At 44.2% G+C, this 23,678-nt stretch overlaps 1 protein-coding gene across 2 annotated transcripts; it reads left to right on the top strand.

Moving 5' to 3' along the window:
- dpyl5 (Dihydropyrimidinase-related protein 5) lies at positions 1-23,618 on the top strand. 2 transcript variants are annotated; one of them, NM_001141781.1, is given in 14 exon segments: positions 1-78; positions 6,050-6,104; positions 6,307-6,519; positions 14,439-14,597; positions 15,033-15,212; positions 15,628-15,696; positions 16,126-16,170; positions 17,402-17,477; positions 17,747-17,903; positions 19,806-19,947; positions 20,373-20,515; positions 20,958-21,165; positions 21,433-21,598; positions 21,778-22,143. In NM_001141781.1, coding segments are annotated over 13 exon segments (1,692 nt in total). In that variant the 5' UTR covers positions 1-78; positions 6,050-6,056; the 3' UTR covers positions 21,864-22,143.
- Positions 23,619-23,678: the final 60 nt, after the last annotated feature.

The following is a 23,678-nucleotide window of genomic DNA, read 5'->3' on the forward strand; positions in this document are numbered from 1 at the left end:
ATTCAGCGGATTGGTGCTGTTGTAGGCAATCAGAAAGTAACCAAAAAGGCGTTTTGGAGCCGTAGGCCGGTAGGAGAGGTATGTGGAACGAGATTGTGATATGTAGCCTTAGCATACAGTTATGTACTAAGAATAAATTGAATAAGCTTTGACTTGGGGACCCAGACTCTGCTCTGTGCGGGTGTAGCCAATGGATCGGCCCTAGACAACGATGCTTGCTTTATGTGGATACTTTGTTTCTCATTCTGACTGGCTGAATGTCTAGTGTCTGCTACCCGGCTTACTGACTGCTTCTTGTATATTTCTGATTCTGCCTTCCTAATTCCTTTCATGCCATCATTAGCTTTTTTGGGGTAGTCGAAATTATAACATAATAGGCTACCGGTAGACAGCATATGGAACTCCGGCAGGGAACGTAAGCGCTATAGGTAGCTATCAAATTGCACATGCTATGAATTTGGCCCATCGATTTCTAGGTTCCAAGTACAACATTATATTTTAGACTGTGGGATGGAAGAGAGTATTTATTAATATAGGGTGTTCCGTTATTATGGGAGGGAGGGTTTTGGAAGCAGTTTTCTGCGTCGGTTTGGAACATTATGTGTCCTGAAGGCCGATGTTTCTTTGTGTCAATGTATGATGTTCGATGTATTATTGTTGATGTATGATTTATAATATTAAATTAATATTCTGTCCATATTTGCTATATACTATAATCTAAGGTCCAGCCTTTAACATGTGATTTAACGTCGGAATTGCTATAATTTAGGGTTGTATCAATCTGTAACGTTTCAAACTCCATGACCAATTGTCCAAAGACGTATCCACGTTGGCTACTGTAATTTCTATGTTTGTGATAATTTTGTGAAATATCCTATAAACACTATTTGTGAAAGACTTAGGTCCGACAATACATTAGTCTAGTCTACACAAGACGACCTGCTGGTACTGTTATTATTTCTGCAGTAGCCTAATTATTTGTGCTCCACCCAGAAATGTGTATTTTTTTTAAAAAGTAGCCTGTATGTGTTTCTATTCTACCCGTGGAAGGCATATTGTTGTAACTTCATTCGTTCATTAATTATACATCATAAAACACTCAGTAAGATGTGGGTCAACCAGTAGAAGTGATGGATAACAAATGGTTGATGCATGTTCCCTCCCTCCCATATTTCAATGTGACGTTTTAGACATCAGCTGTTTGCCTTTAAAATTGGCCTAGATTTGCATCTGAGCATGCATGATCAAGATGTCATCTAGTCAACATTTTTATATAGATAATCTCAGCTCTCCATCTAGAGCTATGAGGAGAGAGAGCATGTGGTAAACCTGCCAGCTGCCGCACCCTCACACCCACACACGTAGGCATGGTGCACAGTCTGCACACGCCCTCACTGTGCATGGAGAACACATACACTCCCACACCCACCACGTCTCACACCATGCACACCCACGAGGGGGGAGTCCCCTGGGGATATGTATCATATTATTCCAATACATTCTATTGAATTGGAAAATGTGACTATCTTAACGTTCTGATGAGATAATATATCCCTCTATGTCCTGCACCACAGTATACCTGCACCACAGTATACCTGCACCACAGTACACCTATACAGTTGAAGTTGGAAATGTACATACATTTTAGCCAAATACATTTCAACTCAGCTTTTCACAATTCCTGACATTTAATCCTAGTAAAAATTCCCTGTCTTACATCACTTAGGATCACCACTTTATTTTAAGAATGTGAAATGTCAGAATAATAGTAGAGAGAATGATTTATTTCAGCTTTTATTTCTTTCATCACACTACCAGTGGGTCAGAAGTTTACATGCACTCAATTAGTATTTGGTAGCATTGCCTTTAAATTGTTTAAATTGGGTCAAACTTTTCAGGTAGCCTTCCACAAGCTTCCCACAATAAGTTGGGTAACTTTTGTCCCATTCCTCCTGACAGAGCTGGTGTAACTGAGTCATGTTTGTAGGCCTCCTTGCTCGCACATGCTTTTTCAGTTCTGCCCACAAATTTTCTATGGAATTGAGGTCAGGGCTTTGTGATGGCCACTCCAATACCTTGTCATTGTTGTCCTTAAGCCATTTTGCCACAACTTTGGAAGTATGCTTGGGGTCATTGTCCATTTGGAAGACCCATTTGCGACCAAGCTTTAACTTCCTGACTGATGTCTTGAGATGTTGCTTCAATATATCCACATAATTTTCCAGCCTCATGATGCCATCTATTTTTTTTAAGTGCACCAGTCCCTCCTGCAGCAAAGCACCCCCACAACATGATGCTGCCACCCCCGTGCTTAACGGTTGGGATGGTGTTCTTCAGCTTGCAAGCGTCCCCTATTTTTGTTTCATCAGACCAGAGGACATTTCTCCAAAAAGTACGATCTTTGTCCCCATGTGCAGTTGCAAACCGGATGTCTGGCTTTTTTTATGGTGGATTTGGAGTAGTGGCTTCTTCCTTGCTGAGTGGCCTTTCAGGTTATGTTGATATAGGACTTGTTTTACTGTGGATATAGATACTTTTGTACCTGTTTCCTCCAGCATCTTCTCAAGGTCCTTTGCTGTTCTGGGATTGATTTGCACTTTTCGCACCAAAGTACGTTCATCTCTAGGAGACAGAATGCGTCTCCTTCCTGAGCCGTATGACGGCTGCGTGGTCCCATGGTGTTTATACTTGCTTACTATTGTTTGTACAGATGAACGTGGTACCTTCAGGCATTTGGAAATTGCACCCAAGGATGAACCAGACTTGTGGAGGTCTACAAGTCTTGGCTTATTTCTTTTGATTTTCCCATGATGTCAAGCAAAGAGGCACTGAGTTTGAAGGTAGGCCTTGAAATACATCCAGAGGTACACCTCCAATAGGCTAATTGACATCATTTGAGTCAATCAGAAGTAGAGGTCGACCGATCATGATTTTTCAACGCCGATACCGATTATTGGGGGACCAAAAAAAGTCGATACCGATTAATCGGCCGATTTTTATTCATTTGTAATAATGACAATTACAACAATACTGAATGAACACTTATTTTAACTTAATATAATACATCAATAAAATCAATTTAGCCTCAAATAAATAATGAAACCTGTTCAATTTGGTTTAAATAATGCTAAAACAAAGTGTTGGAGAAGAAAGTAAAAGTGCAATATGTGCCATGTAAGAAAGCTATCATTTGAGTTCCTTGCTCAGAACTTGAGAACATATGAAAGCTGGTGGTTCCTTTTAACATGAGTCTTCAATATTCCCAGGTAAGAAGTTTTAGGTTGTAGTTATTATAGGAATTATAGGACTATTTCTCTCTATACGATTTGTATTTCATATACCATTGACTATTGGATGTTCTTGTAGGCACTTTAGTATTGCCAGTGTAAGAGTATAGCTTCCGTCCCTCTCCTCGCTCCTACTTGGTCTCGAACCAGGAACACATCGACAACAGCCACCCTCGAAGTAGCGTTACCCATGCAGAGCAAGGGGAACAACTACTCCAAATCTCAGAGCGAGTGATGTTTGAAACGCTATTAGCGCGCACCCGCTAACTAGCTAGCCATTTCACATCGGTTACACCAGCCTAATCTTGGGAGTTGATAGGCTTGAAGTCATAAACAGCACAATGCTTGAAGCACAGCGACGAGCTGCTGGCAAAACGCACGAAAGTGCTGTTTGAATGAATGCTTACGAGCCTGCTGCTGCCTACCACCGCTCAGTCAGACTGCTCTATCAAATCATAGACTTAATTATAACATAATAACACACAGAAATATGAGCCTTTGGTCATTAATATGGTCGACTCCGGAAACTATCATCTTGAAAACAAAACGTTTTTCCTTTCAGTGAAATACGGAACCGTTCCGTATTTTATCTAACGGGTGGCATCCCCAAGTCTAAATATTCCTGTTACATTGCACAACCTTCAATGTTATGTCATAGTTATATAAAATTCTGGCAAATTAGTTCGCAACGAGCCAGGCGGCCCAACCTGTTGCATATACCCTGACTCTGCGTGCAATGAACGCAAAATGACCATTTCACCTGGTTAATATTGCCTGCTTACCTGGATTTCTTTTAGCTAAATATGCAGGTTTAAAAATATATACTTCTGTATATTGATTTTAAGAAAGGGATTGATGTGTATGGTTAGGTACAGTCGTGCAACGATTGTGCTTTTTTTGCAAATGCGCTTTTGTTAAATCATCCCCCGTTTGGCGACGTCGGCTGTCTTTGTTAGGAAGAAATAGTCTTCACACAGTTTGCAACGAGCCAGGCGGCCCAAACTGCTGCATATACCCTGACTCTGTTTGCAAGAGAAGTGACACATTTTCCCTTGTTAAAATAAATTCATGTTAGCAGGCAATATTAACAAAATATGCAGGTTTAAAAATATATACTTGTGTATTGATTTTAAGAAAGGCATTGATGTTTATGGTTGGAGCAACGTGTACCTAAGCGATTATATGCAACGCAGGACAGGCTAGATAAACTAGTAATATCATCAACCATGTGTAGTTAACTAGTGATAATTGATTGATTTGTTTTTTATAAGATAAGTTTAATGCTAGCTAGCAACTTACCTTGGCTTCTTACTGCATTCGCGTAACAGGCAGGCTCCTCGTGGAGTGCAATGTAAAGCAGGTGGTTAGAGCGTTGGACTAGTTAACCGTAAGGTTGCAAGATTGAATCCCCGAGCTGACAAGGTAAAAATCTGTCGTTCTGCCCCTGAACAAGGCAGTTAAGCCCCGTTCCTAGGCCGTCATTGAAAATAAGAATGTGTTCTTAATTGACTTGCCTAGTTAAATAAAGGTCTAAAAAAAAAAAAAAATCGGTGTCTATAAATTTCCGATTGTTATGAAAAGTTTAAATCGGCCCTAATTAATCGGCCATTCCGATTAATCGGTCGACCTCTAATCAGAAGCCTCTAAAGCCATGACTTCATTTTCTGGAATTTTCCAAGCTGTTTAAAGGCACAGTCAACTTAGTGAATGCAAATGTCTGACCCACTGGAATTGTGATACAGTGAATTCTAAGTGAAAAAATCTGTCTAAACAATTGTTAGAAAAAGGACTTGTGTCATGCACAAAGTAGATGTCCTAACCGACTTGCCAAAACTATAGTTTGTTAACAAGAAATTTGTGGAGTGGTTGAAAAACAAGGTTTAATGACCCCAACCTAAGTGTATGTAAACTTCCAACTTCAACTGTATGTACAGGTTCATGTGTGGTTTTAGAATAGTACATAAAATAATGTAATTCTGTGATGGACAGAAACCAGTGTGTGTGTGTGTGTGTGTGTTTTTGTCCAGACAGACAGCTGAGGGGTTATTGGTTATACTCCGTGACCGACAGACAGACAGCTGAGGGGTGATTGGTCATACTCCGTGACAGACAGACAGACAGCTGAGGGGTTATTGGTTATACTCCGTGACCGACAGACAGACAGCTGAGGGGTTATTGGTCATACTCCGTGACAGACAGACAGCTAAGGGGTGTTTGGTCATACTCCGTGACAGACAGACAGACAGACAGCTAAGGGGTGTTTGGTCATACTCCGTGACAGACACAGACAGCTAAGGGGCGTTTGGTCATACTCCGTGACAGACAGACAGCTGAGGGGTTATTGGTCATACTCCGTGACAGACACAGCCTCCGAGTCAAGCCTGCTAGTTGATGTCACTGCAGCCTGGCCAGGCCAAGCTGAGAACACAATATTTATTGTGTTATAACTTGTTTTAGAACACAGCGATTCATTTGTGTTCTTCAATGGGTCCCTCCCTCCTCATCTGAATGTAATGCCAATGACTGTCAGTAGTACCACAGCTTGTATATACCAAGTTGTAGTGTTGTGGTATTGCTGGTCAGGAAACTAATACCATTCTCCATGAGAGTGAAAAGTGATTTCTCGTCTGCGTGTCTCTCTTTCAGAGAAAATATGCAGAGGTAAAATCAACTTTTTTTTTTTTCTACAATATTAATTTTGGGACTGTAACTCCCTGCACCACAAGTGAGAAAAGTGCTAACCCTTCACTTCTCTCTTCCAGAGCCATCATGTCTTCCAGTTCAGCGACAACCAGGATCCTGATCAAGGGTGGCAAGGTGGGTGTGTTGACTTTGTTGTGGTTATTGATGGTGGTGGTGAAGATCCAAGTGGGATTGAAACATTGTCTGTTCATCTAAAATAAATCACTGGGGAGTATTGCAGAGTTGCAGATATTACCCGTTTCATTTATTCTTTTTTTTCTTCTGCCCATCACCTGATTCTGTCCAGCACCTGATTCATGCATATTTTTTCCACCAGGTGGTGAACGATGATGTGACGCAGGAGGCAGACGTCTACATTGAGAACGGCATCATCATGCAGGTGGGGGAGGGGCTGATGATCCCGGGAGGGGCCAAGGTGATTGACGCTTCTGGGAAACTGGTCCTCCCCGGGGGGATCGACACCAGTGTGCACCTCCAGCAGACTTTCATGAATGCTACCACAGTGGACGACTACTACAGCGGCACCAAGGTATCTGTTGGCTGTATGGTCTTCAGGATTCCTGTCTGTGAGGTTGAGAGAAAAAAACACTGCTGTAGGCATTACCCTCAATAACCCAGTGTTGTAGGCATTACCCTCAATAACCCAGTGTTGTAGGCATTGCCCTCAATAACCCAGTGTTGTAGGCATTGCCCTCAATAACCCAGTGTTGTAGGCATTGCCCTCAATAACCCAGTGTTGTAGGCATTGCCCTCAATAACCCAGTGTTGTAGGCATTGCCCTCAATAACCCAGTGTTGTAGGCATTGCCCTCAATAACCCAGTGTTGTAGGCATTGCCCTCAATAACCCAGTGTTGTAGGCGTTGCCCTCAGTAACCCGGTGCTGTGGGCGTTACCCTCAATAACAGTGTGGTGGGCATTACCCTCAATATATAAGGGCACAAGACGAGACCCAGATGCAGACACAGGAGGCAGATGGTTAGAGTCCAAGATGCTTATTAACAATCCAAAAGGGTAGGCAAGCGAATGGTCATGGACAGGTAAAAGGTCAAAACCAGTTCAGAGTTCCAGAGGTACAGAATAGCAGGCAGGCTCGAGGTCAGGGCAGGCAGAATAGTCAGGCAGGCGGGAATGGAGTCCAGGAAAAACAGGCAAAAGTCAAATCCGGGAGGACTAGTAAAAGAGAATAGAAAAGCAGGCGCACGGGAAAAACGCGCTGGTTGACTTGAACAGACAAGACAAACTGGCACAGAGAGACAGGAAACACAGGGATAAATACACTGGGGAAAATAAGAGACACCTGGAGGGGGTGGAGACAATCACAAGGACAGGTGAAACAGATCAGGGCGTGACACAATAACCCAGTGTGGTATACATTACCCTCAATAACCCAGTGCTGTAGGCATTACCCTCAATAACCCAGTGCTGTAGGCATTACCCTCAATAACCCAGTGCTGTAGGCATTACCCTCAATAACCCAGTGCTGTATGTATTACCCTAAATAACCCAGTGCTGTATGTATTACCCTCAATAACCCAGTGCTGTAGGTATTACCCTCAATAACCCAGTGCTGTAGGTATTACCCTCAATAACCCAGTGCTGTAGGTATTACCCTCAATAACCCAGGGCTGTAGGCATTACCCTCAATAACCCAGTGTGGTATGCATTAACCTCAATAACCCAGTGTGGTATGCATTAACCTCAATAACCCAGTGTTGTATGCATTACCCTAAATAACCCAGTGTGGTATGCATTAACCTAAATAACCCAGTGCTGTAGGTATTACCCTCAATAACCCAGTGTGGTATGCATTACCCTCAATAACCCAGTGTGGTATGCATTACCCTCAATAACCCAGTGCTGTAGGTATTACCCTCAATAACCCAGTGCTGTAGGTATTACCCTCAATAACCCAGTGCTGTAGGTATTACCCTCAATAACCCAGTGCTGTAGGTATTACCCTCAATAACCCAGTGCTGTAGGTATTACCCTCAATAACCCAGTGCTGTAGGTATTACCCTCAATAACCCAGTGCTGTAGGTATTACCCTCAATAACCCAGTGCTGTAGGTATTACCCTCAATAACCCAGTGTGGTATGCATTACCCTCAATAACCCAGTGCGGTATGCATTACCCTCAATAACCCAGTGCTGTATGCATTACCCTAAATAACCCAGTGTGGTATGCATTAACCTCAATAACCCAGTGCTGTAGGTATTACCCTCAATAACCCAGTGTGGTATGCATTACCCTCAATAACCCAGTGCTGTAGGTATTACCCTCAATAACCCAGTGCTGTAGGTATTACCCTCAATAACCCAGTGCTGTAGGTATTACCCTCAATAACCCAGTGCTGTAGGTATTACCCTCAATAACCCAGTGCGGTAGGCATTACCCTCAATAACCCAGTGCTGTATGCATTACCCTCAATAACCCAGTGCTGTAGGCATTAACCTCAATAACCCAGTGCTGTAGGCATTACCCTCAATAACCCAGTGCTGTAGGCATTAACCTCAATAACCCAGTGCTGTAGGCATTAACCTCAATAACCCAGTGTGGTAGGCATTAACCTCAATAACCCAGTGCTGCATGTATTACCCTCAATAACCCAGTGCGGCAGGTATTACCCTCAATAACCCAGTGCGGCAGGCATTACCCTCAATAACCCAGTGCTGTAGGCATTACCCTCAATAACCCAGTGCTGTAGGCATTACCCTCAATAGCCCAGTGCGGTGGGCATTACCCTCAATAGCTGTTGAGGGTAATAACCCAGTGCAGCTGTTGGCTGCACTGGGTTATTGAGGGTAATGCCAGAGGGCCTCGCGTCTGAGTCTGGTTCCTCTCCAGGTTTCTTCCTCTAGGGAGATGTTTTTTTCTACTGTGCTGCTGCTTGCTCTTTGGGGATTAAGGCATGGCTACTTGTTGTAAAAAAAGGCTGTATCAAACAACTTTGATTCATTGACAAAAAGGACAAGTGCTTTAGGACTGGCATTACGCTCTCTATCTCTCTCTGTATTTTGGTAGAAACCTGCAGCAAGGTTGAACTAGCAATGCCAAATACTCAGTTACAACAATGACATTCCCAGTGGAAAGAACAGGTTGTAATGACGTCATTATTACAATGCCCTCTGGGAATTTGGCAATATACTATACTAATAGGTCATTGCAATGATGAACTGTCAAATGTAATGGTAGCAACTATTGTTAGAGAAGGCAATATATGGTTTTGTACAGCAACGAGAGTCAATACGGTGTTGTGGGAAGACAGAGATATTGTTACCATGCATCAATTGATAATGATAATTGACCCAGCCTTATGGGAAACGAACAAGCTTCTGTCAGACATATTCCACCTCACTGTAACCCACTGGATGTGCCACAATGGCAACTAAATAAACTAATCTTTCCAGTGTGCCTTGCAGCGTGAGAAAATAACTTAAGATTTTGTGTGGAGACAGACTCCTGAATCCCAAGTCGACCCTTAGTCCCTCATTTCCTCATCCCTACACACTCCTGGAGATCTGGATAGAAGGCCAAAATCCCACTCAACCTCTCAGAAGGCAAATTGAAGTAATTACCATATTGCCAATAAATTACCAATTCTCTTTGATCTCCAGAAATAGCTAGGGGTTGATTAGGGATTCAGGGAGAGAGTAAGAAATATTCAGAGAACTCCTATTAAACCGGGCGTGGTTATGACTCAGATGCTGCATTTATTTAGACAGACATAGTGGATGCATCATTCTGCTGACTCAAGTTAGATATGATACATTATTCTCTGTTCTGAGTCATTTTTATTTTATTATATAACTCTCTTCCCCATCAATGATTTATATAAACGATGTAGCTGGAAGCTGTCGCAGGTTGTGCTGACTCCTGATGCAGTCAAACAGCAGCGGACTGAACAGGCCGGAAAGAATTTCATTCTATTCCATTCTATTCTGTATTATTCTTTTCCATTCTATTCCATTCTATTCTGTATTATTCTTTTCATTCTATTCCATTCTATTCTGTATTATTCTTTTCCATTCTATTCTGTATTATTCTTTTCCATTTTATTCTGTTCTATTCAACAATGTGTATTCTGTTTTCTATTCTGTTCAATTATATTCTATCAGTGCACTGAAGGGAGAGCTGGAGGGAGAGGGATAAAGGGAGAGGGAGAGTGAGAAACAGCGAGAGAGATACAGAGAGGAAAACCAGACAGAGCGACTATTTTAACTATTTCATATTATTATAAAATATGTTTTTATTACAATTTATATTGTATACATTTGTTGCTATGGCAATATTGACTCAATGTCTTTCATGCCAATGAAACAGCTTAAATCTGAATTTTAGAGAGACCGAGAGAGATGGAGACAGACAGATGAGGGAAAGAGAGAGCGAGAGATACAGAGAGAGAGGTGGGGCTGGGGAAGCAAGCAGACTGAGACTGGGGCTATCCCAGATCACTTCAGGGCATGGATGACTCATCCATCATTATCCTCAACCACCCAGAGATTAAACACAGTGTCTGAGAGCATAGCTGTGTTTTCGACCAGAAACTAGCCAAGGATATGTTATCATTCTTCTAATCTGGGGTTGGCAGACCCTAAGCCCCCTCCGTCAATCGACCGTAGCTGCTGCTGTGCTGCCTGGCTAGACTACCAAGACAAATGCAGATCGGTTTCTGTTTCCATGGCTACCATGGGCCTGCTGCAAAGACTGCTGAAAAAACCTTTTCCCTCAGGTCATTTTGCTTGAAGACAATAGTTTTCAAACACACTACACTAGACACACTTAAAACCCTTACCGGACACTCCTCCACTCTCTCTAGGGTCAGCTGACTCAAAGATGCTATTTGGAGGATATACTTAGCGTCACAGTAACAGACTCGGTTGGTGTTTTAAAGGATTTAATATAGTAGGTATTTTGTTGTTTTACTTCAGTATCAACCTGGTTTTAGAACGATTTAGAACACATTTTATTAGTCACATGGGCTGAATAATACAGGTGTAGACCTTACAGTGAAATGTTTACTTACGAGTCCCTAACCAACAATGCAGTTACAAAAATGCAGAGAAGAAATAAAAGTAACAAGTAATTAAAGAGCAGCGTTAAAATAACAATAGCGACATTATATACAGGGGCGTACCGGTACAGAGTCAATATGCGCGGGCACCGGTTAGTTGAGGTAATATGTACATGTAGGTAGAGTTATTAAAGTGACTATGCATAGATGATGACAACAGTGAGTAGCAGCGGTGTAAAGGGGGGGGGAGCAATGCAAGTAGTCTGGGTATCCATTTTATTAGGTGTTCAAGAGTCTTATGGCTTGGGTGTAGAAGCTGTTAGGTTTTGTCGTGCCCTCTTCACAACTGTCTTGGTGTGCTTGGACCATGTTAGTTTGTTGGTGACGTGGACACCAAGGAATTTGAAGCTCTCAACCTGCTCCACTACGTCCCCGTTGATGAGAATGGGGGCGTGCTCGGTTCTCTTTTTCTTTTAGTCCACAATCATCTCCTTTGTCTTGATCACAATGATGGAAAGGCTGTTGTCCTGGCACCACATGGCCAGGTCTCTGACCTCCTCCCTATAGGCTGTCTCGTCGTTGTCGGTGATCAGGCCTACCACTGTTGTGTCATCGGCAAACTTAATGATGGTGTTGGAGTCATGCCTGGCCGGGAACAGGGAGTACAGGAGGGGACTGAGCACGCACCCCTGAGGGGCCCCTATGTTGAGGATATGCGTGGCGGATGTGTTGTTACCTACCCTCACTACCTGGGGGCATCCCGTCAGGAAGTCCAGGATCCAGTAGCCGAGGGAGGTGTTTAGTCCCAGGGTCCTAAGCGTATCGATGAGCTATGAGGGCACTATGGTGTTGAACGCTGAGCTGTAGTCAATGAATAGCGTTCTCATATAGGTGTTCCTTTTGTCCAGGTGGGAAAGGGCAGTGTGGAGTGCAATAGAGATTGCATCAGCTGTGGATCTGTTGGGGCAGTATGCAAATTGGAGTGGGTCTAGGGTTTCTGGGATACTGGTGTTGATGTGAGCCATGACCAGCCTTTCGAAGCACTTCATGGCTACAGACGTGAGTGCTATGGGTCGGTAGTCATTTAGGCAGGTTACCTTAGTGTTCTTGGGCACAGGCACTATGGTGGTCTGCTTAAAACATGTTGGTATTACAGACTCCGACAGGGAGACGTTGAAAATGTCAGTGAAGACACTTGCCAGTTGGTTAGCGTATGCTCGCAGTACACGTCCTGGTAATCCGTCTGGCCCTGCGGCCTTGTGAATGTTGACCTGTTTAAAGGTCTTACTCACATTGGCTGCTGAGAGTGCAGATTTATGACCCTGCTCAAAAAAATAAAGGGAACACTTAAACAACACAATGTAACTCCAAGTCAATCACACTTCTGTGAAATCAAACGGTCCACTTCGGAAGCAACACTGATTGACAATAAATTTCACATGCTGTTGTGCAAATGGAATAGACAACAGGTGGAAATTATATGCAATTAGCAAGACACCCCCAATAAAGGAGTGGTTCTGCAGGTGGTGACCACAGACCACTTCTCAGTTCCTATGCTTCCTGGCTGATGTTTTGGTCACTTTTGAATGCTGGCGGTGCTTTCACTCTAGTGGTAGCATGAGACGGAGTCTACAACCCACACAAGTGGCTCAGGTAGTGCAGCTCATCCAGGATGGCACATCAATGCGAGCTGTGGCAAGAAGGTTTGCTGTGTCTGTCAGCGTAGTGTCCAGAGCATGGAGGCGCTACCAGGAGTCAGGCCAGTACATCAGGAGACGTGGAGGAGGCCGTAGGAGGGCAACAACCCAGCAGCAGGACCGCTACCTCCGCCTTTGTGCAAGGAGGAGCAGCAGGAGGAGCACTGCAAAATGACCTTCAGCAGGCCACAAATGTGCTTGTGTCTGCTCAAACGGTCAGAAACGGACTCTATGAGGGCCCGACGTCCACAGGTGGGGGTTGTGCTTACAGCCCAACACCGTGCAGGACGTTTGGCATTTGCCAGAGAACACCAAGATTGGCAAATTCGCCACTGGCGCCCTGTGCTCTTCACAGATGAAAGCAGGTTCACACTGAGCTCATGTGACAGACGTGACAGAGTCTGGAGACGCCGTGGAGAACGTTCTGCTGCCTGCAACATCCTCCAGCATGACCGGTTTGGCGGTGGGTCAGTCATGGTGTGGGGTGGCATTTCTTTGGGGGGCCGCACAGCCCTCCATGTGCTCGCCAGAGGTAGCCTGACTGCCATTAGGTACTGAGATGAGATCCTCAGACCCCTTGTGAGACCATATGCTGGTGCGGTTGGCCCTGGGTTCCTCCTAATGCAAGACAATGCTAGACCTCATGTGGCTGGAGTGTGTCAGCAGTTCCTGCAAGAGGATGGCATTGATGCTATGGACTGGCCCGCCCATTCCCCAGACCTGAATCCAATTGAGCACATCTGGGACATCATGTCTCGCTCCATGCACCACAGACTGTCCAGGAGTTGGCGGATGCTTTAGTCCAGGTCTGGGAGGAGATCCCTCAGGAGACCATCCGCCACCTCATCAGGAGCATGCCCAGGCATTGTAGGGAGGTCATACAGGCACGTGGAGGCCACACACACTACTGAGCCTCATTTTGACTTGTTTTAAGGACATTACATCAAAGTTGGATCAGCCTGTAGTGTGGTTTTCCACTTTAATTTTGAGTGTGACTCCAAATCCAGACCTCCATGGGTTGATAAATTGGATTTCCATTGATTATTTTTGTGTGATTTTTGTTGTCAGCACATTCAACTATGTAAAGAAAAAAGTATTTAATAAGATTATTTCATTCATTCAAATCTAGGATGTGTTATTTTAGTGTTCCCTTTATTGTTTTGAGCAGTGTACATTAGTTAGCTCACTGACCATCATTAATTACTATAATACCTCTTCATTAGACCCCCCTGGTTTGGGTTACCTCCCTGTCCACTTCCCTGCTTCTAATCTAGTTACTGGTAGATGTATGGGTTTTCCATGTCTGTGTTCCAAATGGCACCCTAGTTCCTATATAGAGCACTGCTTTTGACCAGGGTCCATAGGTGGTCCGAAGTACACGGAATAGGGTGCCATTTGGGGTGCAGACTATAACATCCACCCAGCAAATAAACGTTAAGGCCAACTTTAAGGGTAATTGACACTGTTGATTCATTTCAAAGCTGGGGCAACAGTGACATGTTCATTCTGTCTTGCTCTAAATGTATAGAGAATAATCAATGCATGCAATTACTTACTAACTAGATGTGACAAGGTTACGAGGCCTTAGAGGGCATGTGTGTGTCCTCTACTACAACATATACTGCCCTGTGCCTTATGGGTGACAACGTTTCCACTACTTAGGTCCCATCACCTTTTTATAAAGACCTGCTCAAATACATTGAATGTGTGTATGTCATCTTTTTCTATTCCGTCTACAGGCAGCCCTGGCTGGAGGGACCACCATGGTTATAGGACATGTGTTACCAGAGAAGAACGAATCTCTGCTGGAAGCCTATGAGAAGACCCGCTCCCAGGCTGACAGTAAAGCCTGCTGCGATTACGCCCTGCATATGGGGGTCACCTGGTGGGGGCCAAAGGTAACTGTCGTACTCCATTAATAACTGGAGTTCGGTGGTATTATACGCTTTTCCCCATTTTACTGAGCTAAGATGAACCAAACAGAGCCGATCTTCACTACACTGGCCTGATTACACATCCACAAGTTGCTGGATCTGTGCTGGAAAATGCATTATGAAAGGAAGATATCCAAGCCAGCACAGTACATATTCGGGTAGACACGATAATGTGAAAGGTGTGACTCCTGACTGTGTTCATCTTGTACAGGTGAACTCTAAACTCTAACCCCTGACCTGTAGGTGGGAGCTGAAATGGAGAGCCTAGTGAGAAATAAAGGGATCAACTCTAACCTCTACCTTCTAACCCCTGACCTGTAGGTGGGAGCTGAAATGGAGAGCCTAGTGAGAAATAAAGGGATCAACTCTAACCTCTACCTTCTAACCCCTGACCTGTAGGTGCGAGCTGAGATGGAGAGCCTGGTGAGAGATAAAGGCATCAACTCGTTCCAGATGTTCATGGCCTATAAGGACCTGTTCATGCTGAGGGACTCTGAGCTCTTCCAGGCCCTACAGAACTGTAAGGACATCGGGGCCGTGGCCCGCGTACTCGCTGAGAACGGAGAGCTGGTGGCCGAGGTGGGTCAGAGACTCTGGTTCAATATGTAGTTCCATATCACTGACTTTTCTTCCATCGTATCTTTGAATAGAAAGAAATGATCTGTAATGATTCAGATTCTAAAAACTTATCTCAATGAGGCAAGTCATTTGCAGCAACCACAATACATACAAACATAATCACATTTTTTACAAACATCAACATCAGAATATCAAAGGCAAGTAGGCTGGATAAGTGCAATTTCATATGAGTTGTGTTGTGAGAACTGGTGGCAGAGCAGAGGTGAGACAGAGACCATAGAGCTAGCATTACTAGAACGGACATTCAACGTTACGTGATGGATGGGCCTGCGGACATATTTAGTGTACTCTCTATTTCTATGGGTGATGCAACACATACACCAGGATTCATGACATCATCCTGTGGGTTTTCTAGGGCGCCAAGGAGGCATTGGACCTTGGCATCAGCGGCCCTGAGGGCATCGAGATCAGCAGACCAGAGGAGGTAAGACCAATCAAATGTATTTTATAAAGCCCTTTTTACATTAGCAGTTGTCACAAAGTGCTTTCCAGATACCCAGCCTAAAACCCCAAAGAGCAAGCAATGCAGAGGCAGAAGACGTTCTCTTTACTCTTGTAGCCTGTACTCATATCCGACCACATACTCCCTTGTCTTTCTTTCAGTGCTTCATAGACATCGATGGAATACATTTCTATTATGGATATCAGCCCTTCGTAATATTGCAATGACCCTAGCGTTATGGATATCAGCCCTTCGTAATATTGCAATGACCCTAGCGTTATGGATATCAGCCCTTCGTAATATTGCAATGACCCTAGCGTTATGGATATCAGCCCTTCGTAATATTGCAATGACCTTTTGAGCAGCGCCTTATGCTACTCACCACAATATTCTGTTTCTTCTGTCTCACAGCTGGAGGCAGAGGCCACCCATCGTGCGATAACCATCGCCAATAGGGTGAGTGTGTGTTGTGTCAAGTTGTTGCATTTTCTATATCATCAAGCACATCAGCACAGTGGTACACCACATGACCAAAAGTATGTGGACACCTGCTCATCGGAACATCTCATTCCAAAATCATGGGTATTAATATGGAGTTGGTCCCCCCCTTTGCTGCTATAACAGGCTTTGCAATAGATGTTGGAACATTGCCGTGGGGACTTGCTTCCATTCAGCCACAAGAACATTAGTGAGGTCGGGCACTGATGGGGTTGAGTTCAGGGCTCTGTGCTGGCCAGTCAAGTTCTTCCACACCGATCTCGACAAACCATTTCTATATGGACCTCGCTTTGTACACAGGGGCATTGTCATTCTGAAACAGAAAAGGGCCTACCCCAAACTGTTGCCACAAAGTTGGAAGCACAGAATCGACTAGAATGTCATTGTATGCTGTAGTGTTAAGATTTCCCTTCACTGGAACTAAGGGGTCTAGCCCGAACCATAAACAGCTCCAGACCATTATTCCTCTTTTACCAAACTTTACAGTTGGCACTATGCATTGGGGCAGGTAGCGTTCTCCTGGCATCCGCCAAACCAAGATTGGTCCGTCGGACTGACAGATGGTGAAGCGGGATTCATCACTCCAGAGAACGCATTTCCAGTGCTCCAGAGTCCAATGGCTGCGAGCTTTAAACCACTCCAGCCGACGTTTGGCATTGCGCATGGTGATCTTAGGCTTGTATGCGGCTGCTCGGCCATGGAAACCCATTTCATGAAGCCCCCGACAAACCGTTCTTGTACTGATGCTGCTTCCAGAGGCAGTTTGGAACTCTGTAGTCAGTGTTACAACCGAGGACAGACTATTTTTACACGCTTCAGCACTCGGTCCTGTTCTGTGTGTGGTGCTTGTGTGGTGTACCACTTCGCGGCGGAGCTGTTGTTGCTCCTAGATGTTTCACGATGAAAGTCACTGAGCTCTTCAGTAAGGCCATTCTACTGCCAATGTTTGTCTATGGAGATTGCATGGCTGTGTGCTCGATTTTATACACCTGTCAACAAACGGGTGTGGCTGAAATAGCCTAATCCACTAATTTGAAGGGGTGTCCACATACTTTTGTGTATATATAGTGTAACTGATTGGGAAATACCCTGCCATATTAAGGGCAATGGTTTTTCTGGTGAAAGCAAAGGAAACTCTCTAAGACATGTTGTCTCTCTCTCTCTCTCTCTCTCTGTCATTCTCCTTCAGGCCCACTGCCCTATCTACCTTGTCAACGTGTCCAGCATGTCAGCAGGAAATGTGCTCGCCACAGCCAAGATGCAGGGTAAGGCATATCCTGTCCTACCTGTCCCGTCCTGTCCTACCTGTCCTGTTCTGTCCTACCCTATTCTGTTCTGTTCTGTTCTGTCCTGTCAGATCATAGATTTCCTGTCGTTTGTTACCCTCTGCTGGCTTGGTCTGATCTGGTCTTCACTACAAATTATTTTGGAACCCCTGTCTGTCTTGTACAGTAACTGGCCAATACTACATTCTACACACTACACATGACTATCTATGGCTCTGTAGGAACCCATTTTACTGATCTGTCTGTAGGTAAAGTAGTCCATGGGGAGACCACCACGGCCCACGCAGTGCTGAACGGTCTGCAGTACTACCACCAGGACTGGGCCCATGCTGCAGCCTACGTCACAGTGCCTCCTCTACGCCTGGACCCCAATACACCAAACTACCTGATGAGTCTACTGGGGAAGTAAGAGGGGAACATTTCCTTTTGTAATCTGCTAAACGTGTTTAATGTTTGAGCCGACATCCGCAGCATTTTCATCTAATGTGATGTCCCTGAACGTCGGGAATTGTTTTAAATTCCATCGCTGTGCACAGATCGTAAATCTACGTTGGATTGAATCCAGGCACCAGTCTGTTGGGGTTCAGTGGTATAATCCAGGCACCAGTCTGTTGGCGTTCAGTGGTATAATCCAGGCACCAGTCTGTTGGCGTTCAGTGGTATAATCCAGGCACCAGTCTGTTGGCGTTCAGTGGTATAATCCAGGCACCAGTCTGTTGGCGTTCAGTGGTATAATCCAGGCACCAGTCTGTTGGGGTTCAGTGGTATAATCCAGGCACCAGTCTGTTGGGGTTCAGTGGTATAATCCAGGCACCAGTCTGTTGGCGTTCAGTGGTATAATCCAGGCACCAGTCTGTTGGCGTTCAGTGGTATAATCCAGGCACCAGTCTGTTGGCGTTCAGTGGTATAATCCAGGCACCAGTCTGTTGGCGTTCAGTGGTATAATCCAGGCACCAGTCTGTTGGCGTTCAGTGGTATAATCCAGGCACCAGTCTGTTGGCGTTCAGTGGTATAATCCAGGCACCAGTCTGTTGGCGTTCAGTGGTATAATCCAGGCACCAGTCTGTTGGCGTTCAGTGGTATAATCCAGGCACCAGTCTGTTGGCGTTCAGTGGTATAATCCAGGCACCAGTCTGTTGGCGTTCAGTGGTATAATCCAGGCACCAGTCTGTTGGCGTTCAGTGGTATAATCCAGGCACCAGTCTGTTGGCGTTCAGTGGTATAATCCAGGCACCAGTCTGTTGGCGTTCAGTGGTATAATCCAGGCACCAGTCTGTTGGCGTTCAGTGGTATAATCCAGGCACCAGTCTGTTGGCGTTCAGTGGTATAATCCAGGCACCAGTCTGTTGGCGTTCAGTGGTATAATCCAGGCACCAGTCTGTTGGCGTTCAGTGGTATAATCCAGGCACCAGTCTGTTGGCGTTCAGTGGTATAATCCAGGCACCACTCTGTTGGCGTTCAGTGGTATAATCCAGGCACCACTCTGTTGGCGTTCAGTGGTATAATCCAGGCACCACTCTGTTGGCGTTCAGTGGTATAATCCAGGCACCACTCTGTTGGCGTTCAGTGGTATAATCCAGGCACCACTCTGTTGGCGTTCAGTGGTATAATCCAGGCACCAGTCTGTTGGCGTTCAGTGGTATAATCCAGGCACCACTCTGTTGGCGTTCAGTGGTATAATCCAGGCACCACTCTGTTGGCGTTCAGTGGTATAATCCAGGCACCAGTCTGTTGGCGTTCAGTGGTATAATCCAGGCACCAGTCTGTTGGCGTTCAGTGGTATAATCCAGGCACCACTCTGTTGGCGTTCAGTGGTATAATCCAGGCACCAGTCTGTTGGCGTTCAGTGGTATAATCCAGGCACCAGTCTGTTGGCGTTCAGTGGTATAATCCAGGCACCACTCTGTTGGCGTTCAGTGGTATAATCCAGGCACCACTCTGTTGGCGTTCAGTGGTATAATCCAGGCACCAGTCTGTTGGCGTTCAGTGGTATAATCCAGGCACCAGTCTGTTGGCGTTCAGTGGTATAATCCAGGCACCAGTCTGTTGGCGTTCAGTGGTATAATCCAGGCACCAGTCTGTTGGCGTTCAGTGGTATAATCCAGGCACCACTCTGTTGGCGTTCAGTGATAATATCATGTTTCAACTCAATTTCCCTCCTGACTCGTCCTCTCCTCCTTCTCTCTGGTCTTTAACAGTGACACTCTGAACATTGTGTTATCAAAGTTAATGAAATGATTTTGTGTGTGTGTGTGTGTGTGTGGTTTCCCCTGACCTATCATCTCCTCCCTCTCTTGTCTACTGCAGTGACACTCTGAACGTAGTGGTGTCTGACCACCGTCCCTTTACCACCAAACAGAAGGCTATGGGCAAGGATGACTTCACAAAGATCCCCCATGGAGTCCCAGGCATCCAGGACCGCATGAGTGTCATCTGGGAGAGAGGAGTGGTAGGCAACGATATAAATAGTATTATAGTATCTCTGTCTAGGTAACGATATAAATAGTATTATAGTATCTCTGTCTAGGCAACGATATAAATAGTATTATAGTATCTCTGTCTAGTAATGATTTAAATACTATTATAGTATCTGTGCTCTACGACCAGATGGCTAAAAACATGACAAACAGTATGTATCTCTATGTATGAAGGCAAAGCTCTACGGCTGGATAGAAAGAAAACAAAGATTAGATCTGCTATTGTTGTTGCTGTAACTAACTTGTACCATGGTGCAGACAAATGTATCTGTTGCAATATTTGTTGTGCATGGTCCATGATAAACACATATGCTGTTTGATTCTAGGGGTAAACATATTGATAACAGAATTTCCCTCTCCCTCTGACATGGAACATTTTCATCCCCTGCTAATCTAGGTTGGAGGCAAGATGGATGAGAACCGTTTTGTTGCGGTGACCAGCTCCAATGCAGCTAAGATCTACAACCTTTACCCCAGGAAGGGTAGGATCATCCCAGGGGCTGATGCTGACGTGGTGGTCTGGGACCCAGAAGGGACCAAGTATGTAACGCTAGCCACTCACTCCCTCCCTTCTCACTACTACCGCTACATGAACCCTTTACCCCCCCTGGGGGAGGTTGTTACCCCCCCTGGGGTGGGGGAGGTTGAGGTTTTCCTTTGATAGTGCAATAAATGTGATGAATGCACACTTTAACAGACTTTAAAAGGTAATTTACATGTGTCCCGACATGAATGTGATCCCTGTGAATGTCGGGGGAAAAAGCCTTTATAAGGCACATTGTCGGCTGTCTGGTGCGTTGGGCTACAACGCGCCTTGCATTGAATTCGGCCTTACAGTAACAGTGAGTGAATAAATGTTCTGCCCATGATCCATGCGAGAATTTATCCTACAATGCTGGTGTTACTAGCGTTTTTCCCGACTGAGCCACACAAGACCAATAACAGTAGTAGGTGTGAAGAAGACATGTTTCTCTGTTTCCAGGACCATCTCTGTGGACAACCAGGTGCAGGGTGGAGACTACAACCTGTACGAGAGTCTCCGTTGCCATGGTGTCCCCCTGGTTACCATCAGCCGTGGCCGTCTGGTCTATGAGAACGGAGTGTTCACGTGTTCTGAGGGCTCTGGGAAGTTCTATCCTCTCAGGACCTTCCCAGACTACCTCTATAAAAAGATGGTGCAGCGGGAGAAGGTACTGTACAAAGTTATCAACAGGATGTGGATTTTAAAATGTTAATTTACAGCAGACAAAATGTGACCTTTAAATGGCATAAACTCTCCATACCTGCTTCAGATTGTCTTGATTGTCATCAAGTGTTATGTGTTTTACTGTCTATAACCAGAGACTAATTATCCTGTGTGTCTGTGTGCATCCGTGCACGTGTGTGTCTGTCTCTGCCTGTGTGTCTGCCTCTCTGCCTGTGTGTCTGTGTGTCTGCCTCTCTCTGACTCTCCTCAGTGTCAGGCCCTGAAGGCGGTGGAGCGTGAGCCGTACGAAGGAGACGTAGCAGTGATGCATTCTGGGAAGAAGGACTGTGGACCGTGTGACGGGGACACTCCAACACGACCACACACCAAGCACGGAGGACAGAGAGACCTGCATGAGTCTAGCTTCAGCCTCTCTGGTAACACACACTGCATCACTTTGCAAATTGGGATTTTATCATTTGCATCCCTGTCTCTAAGGCGTAGAGAACTTTATTAATCACCAGCTATGATACAGTGTCTACTCTGTCTCATGAACAATTAGCTCATTTTTGCTAACCTGACAGATTGTAATTTCTTGTTATCTATCAATCTCCAGGTTCCCAGATCGATGATAAAACCCCAAAGAGATCTTCTGCGAGGATTCTGGCCCCCCCAGGTGGTCGATCCAGTGGAATCTGGTAACTGTGTGGAAGACTAGCGAGTTCTAGAACCAAACGGTTACCATAGTTCTCAATTACAATGAAGAATGGAACCAGGGCCAACCAAGACAACTGCTTGTTACGTTCACCCAGAAAGCATAAAAAGAAAAACATAATTCACATTTTATTTGAAAAACGAACGCACGTAGTATTTAGTGTATATATGATGACAGTCTGAATAACATTTTATATGACATTTTAATATTGGGATATCTGCCTGTATGGTTGAAACCTGAACCATATTGGGCTTAACTTTAAAAAAAGAAGGGAAAAAAGGGTTTTAAAATTAGACAAATTTCAACTAAATTTGCACAGCAGCTAACATAAGTTGCTATTTGACTGTATTGGATAAATGGATGTATGTTAAAGTACTGTAAGTCATTATACACTAATGGTTTTAGGAGGTTGGGGGGGGTTGAGTTGATCGTTGGTTTATTTCTCTGTAACTTGTATCATGTACTACTTAGCTGCCTTTTCCTTACATTATTTGATGTGTAACAAACAACTTTTTCTACCAATACAGAATCTTCATGAATAAATATGATTAGTTATTTATTATTACACACGATCTCAAAGCACTTGACATGAAATTCCGTGGATATCTCATAACGTGGATATCTCATCATTTTGTGTGAAACACCTATTTTCTGTTCGGTTTCATTCACGATTACGTTTGTCTGTTGACTAAAACGCAAATGCAAGCTGATACTTTTAAATGTGATTTAAATGTTTTATGTTACAATGTTATTGAGAATATGTCATTCCCCTTTAGGGCACTGTAAAATTATAATCATGAGTCCTGAGAAACTGAGGATGACAGCCTAATTACTTTGACCTAAGTAAGTGCAGAGTTCTAATAGCTTCTATATTCCTGTTTACATTTTAATATAGTAGCACTCTCTTCCTTTCTGGTCATCTCATCTCCCATCAATATGAATGAACCTATGCTGTGTTTACTGTATGTTGTGGCATAGAACACTGATTTTACTCAAATTTAGCAGCATTCTTTGTGTAATAAGTGGTGATATTCCTTTACTTTTCTCTGTCTGCAAGCTCCACTCTGAAATGCCTTTTTTCTCACCAGCGAAGTCTCTCATTATCCACATATACAGTTAATGTATAGAGATAATAGGACGTAAACGTGTATCATTGTGATTCCTCTTAGGATGTTCAAGTTAACTACTGAGCACATAACACTTAGCACAAAACACTGAGGAATCCTGGTCTTGACTTGCACTGAAAAGGTACTTGACAGTTTTGTATATCTTTTCGGTTGACGTTTCCAAGGTTGGAACACTGTCAATTGGGCAAGAGAAGTGCATGATCTATAATTCGATTGAATGTTGGGTATTATAATGGCAATTTAAATATACAAAATGCATGTTCTCCAGAGTTTATTTATGTCAATGTCAGTCAATGCATTATATCACTGGATGACATGCTTATTCAAGAGTGTCTATGAAAACCACTGTCTTTCTGTTTTAACTTGTCTTTACACTCTTCCATTGTAAGCTACTGAGAACATATGAGTTTTATTTGTTAAGAATATGCTTTAAACGTTTTTGTTTTTCCATAGCCTATTTCAAACCCCACTGTACGATAGACTGCAGATGAGGTCCTTACTGGTGCTGAACAGCCTTCGGTGTTTTCACTCAGGTTTGTTTTTGTTTTATCCTATGTGTTCTTGCAGCTCTTTAGCACACGTTTGAGTGCAAATAAAACCACACTGAAATGTCAAGCTTGAATTGTGTTTCTTTAAAAAAATAACACAATTATGTATATGGTCTATAGCCTATAC

This window comes from Salmo salar, chromosome ssa09 (genome assembly GCF_905237065.1).
Source record: "Salmo salar chromosome ssa09, Ssal_v3.1, whole genome shotgun sequence".
Taxonomy (NCBI): Eukaryota; Metazoa; Chordata; class Actinopteri; order Salmoniformes; family Salmonidae; genus Salmo; species Salmo salar.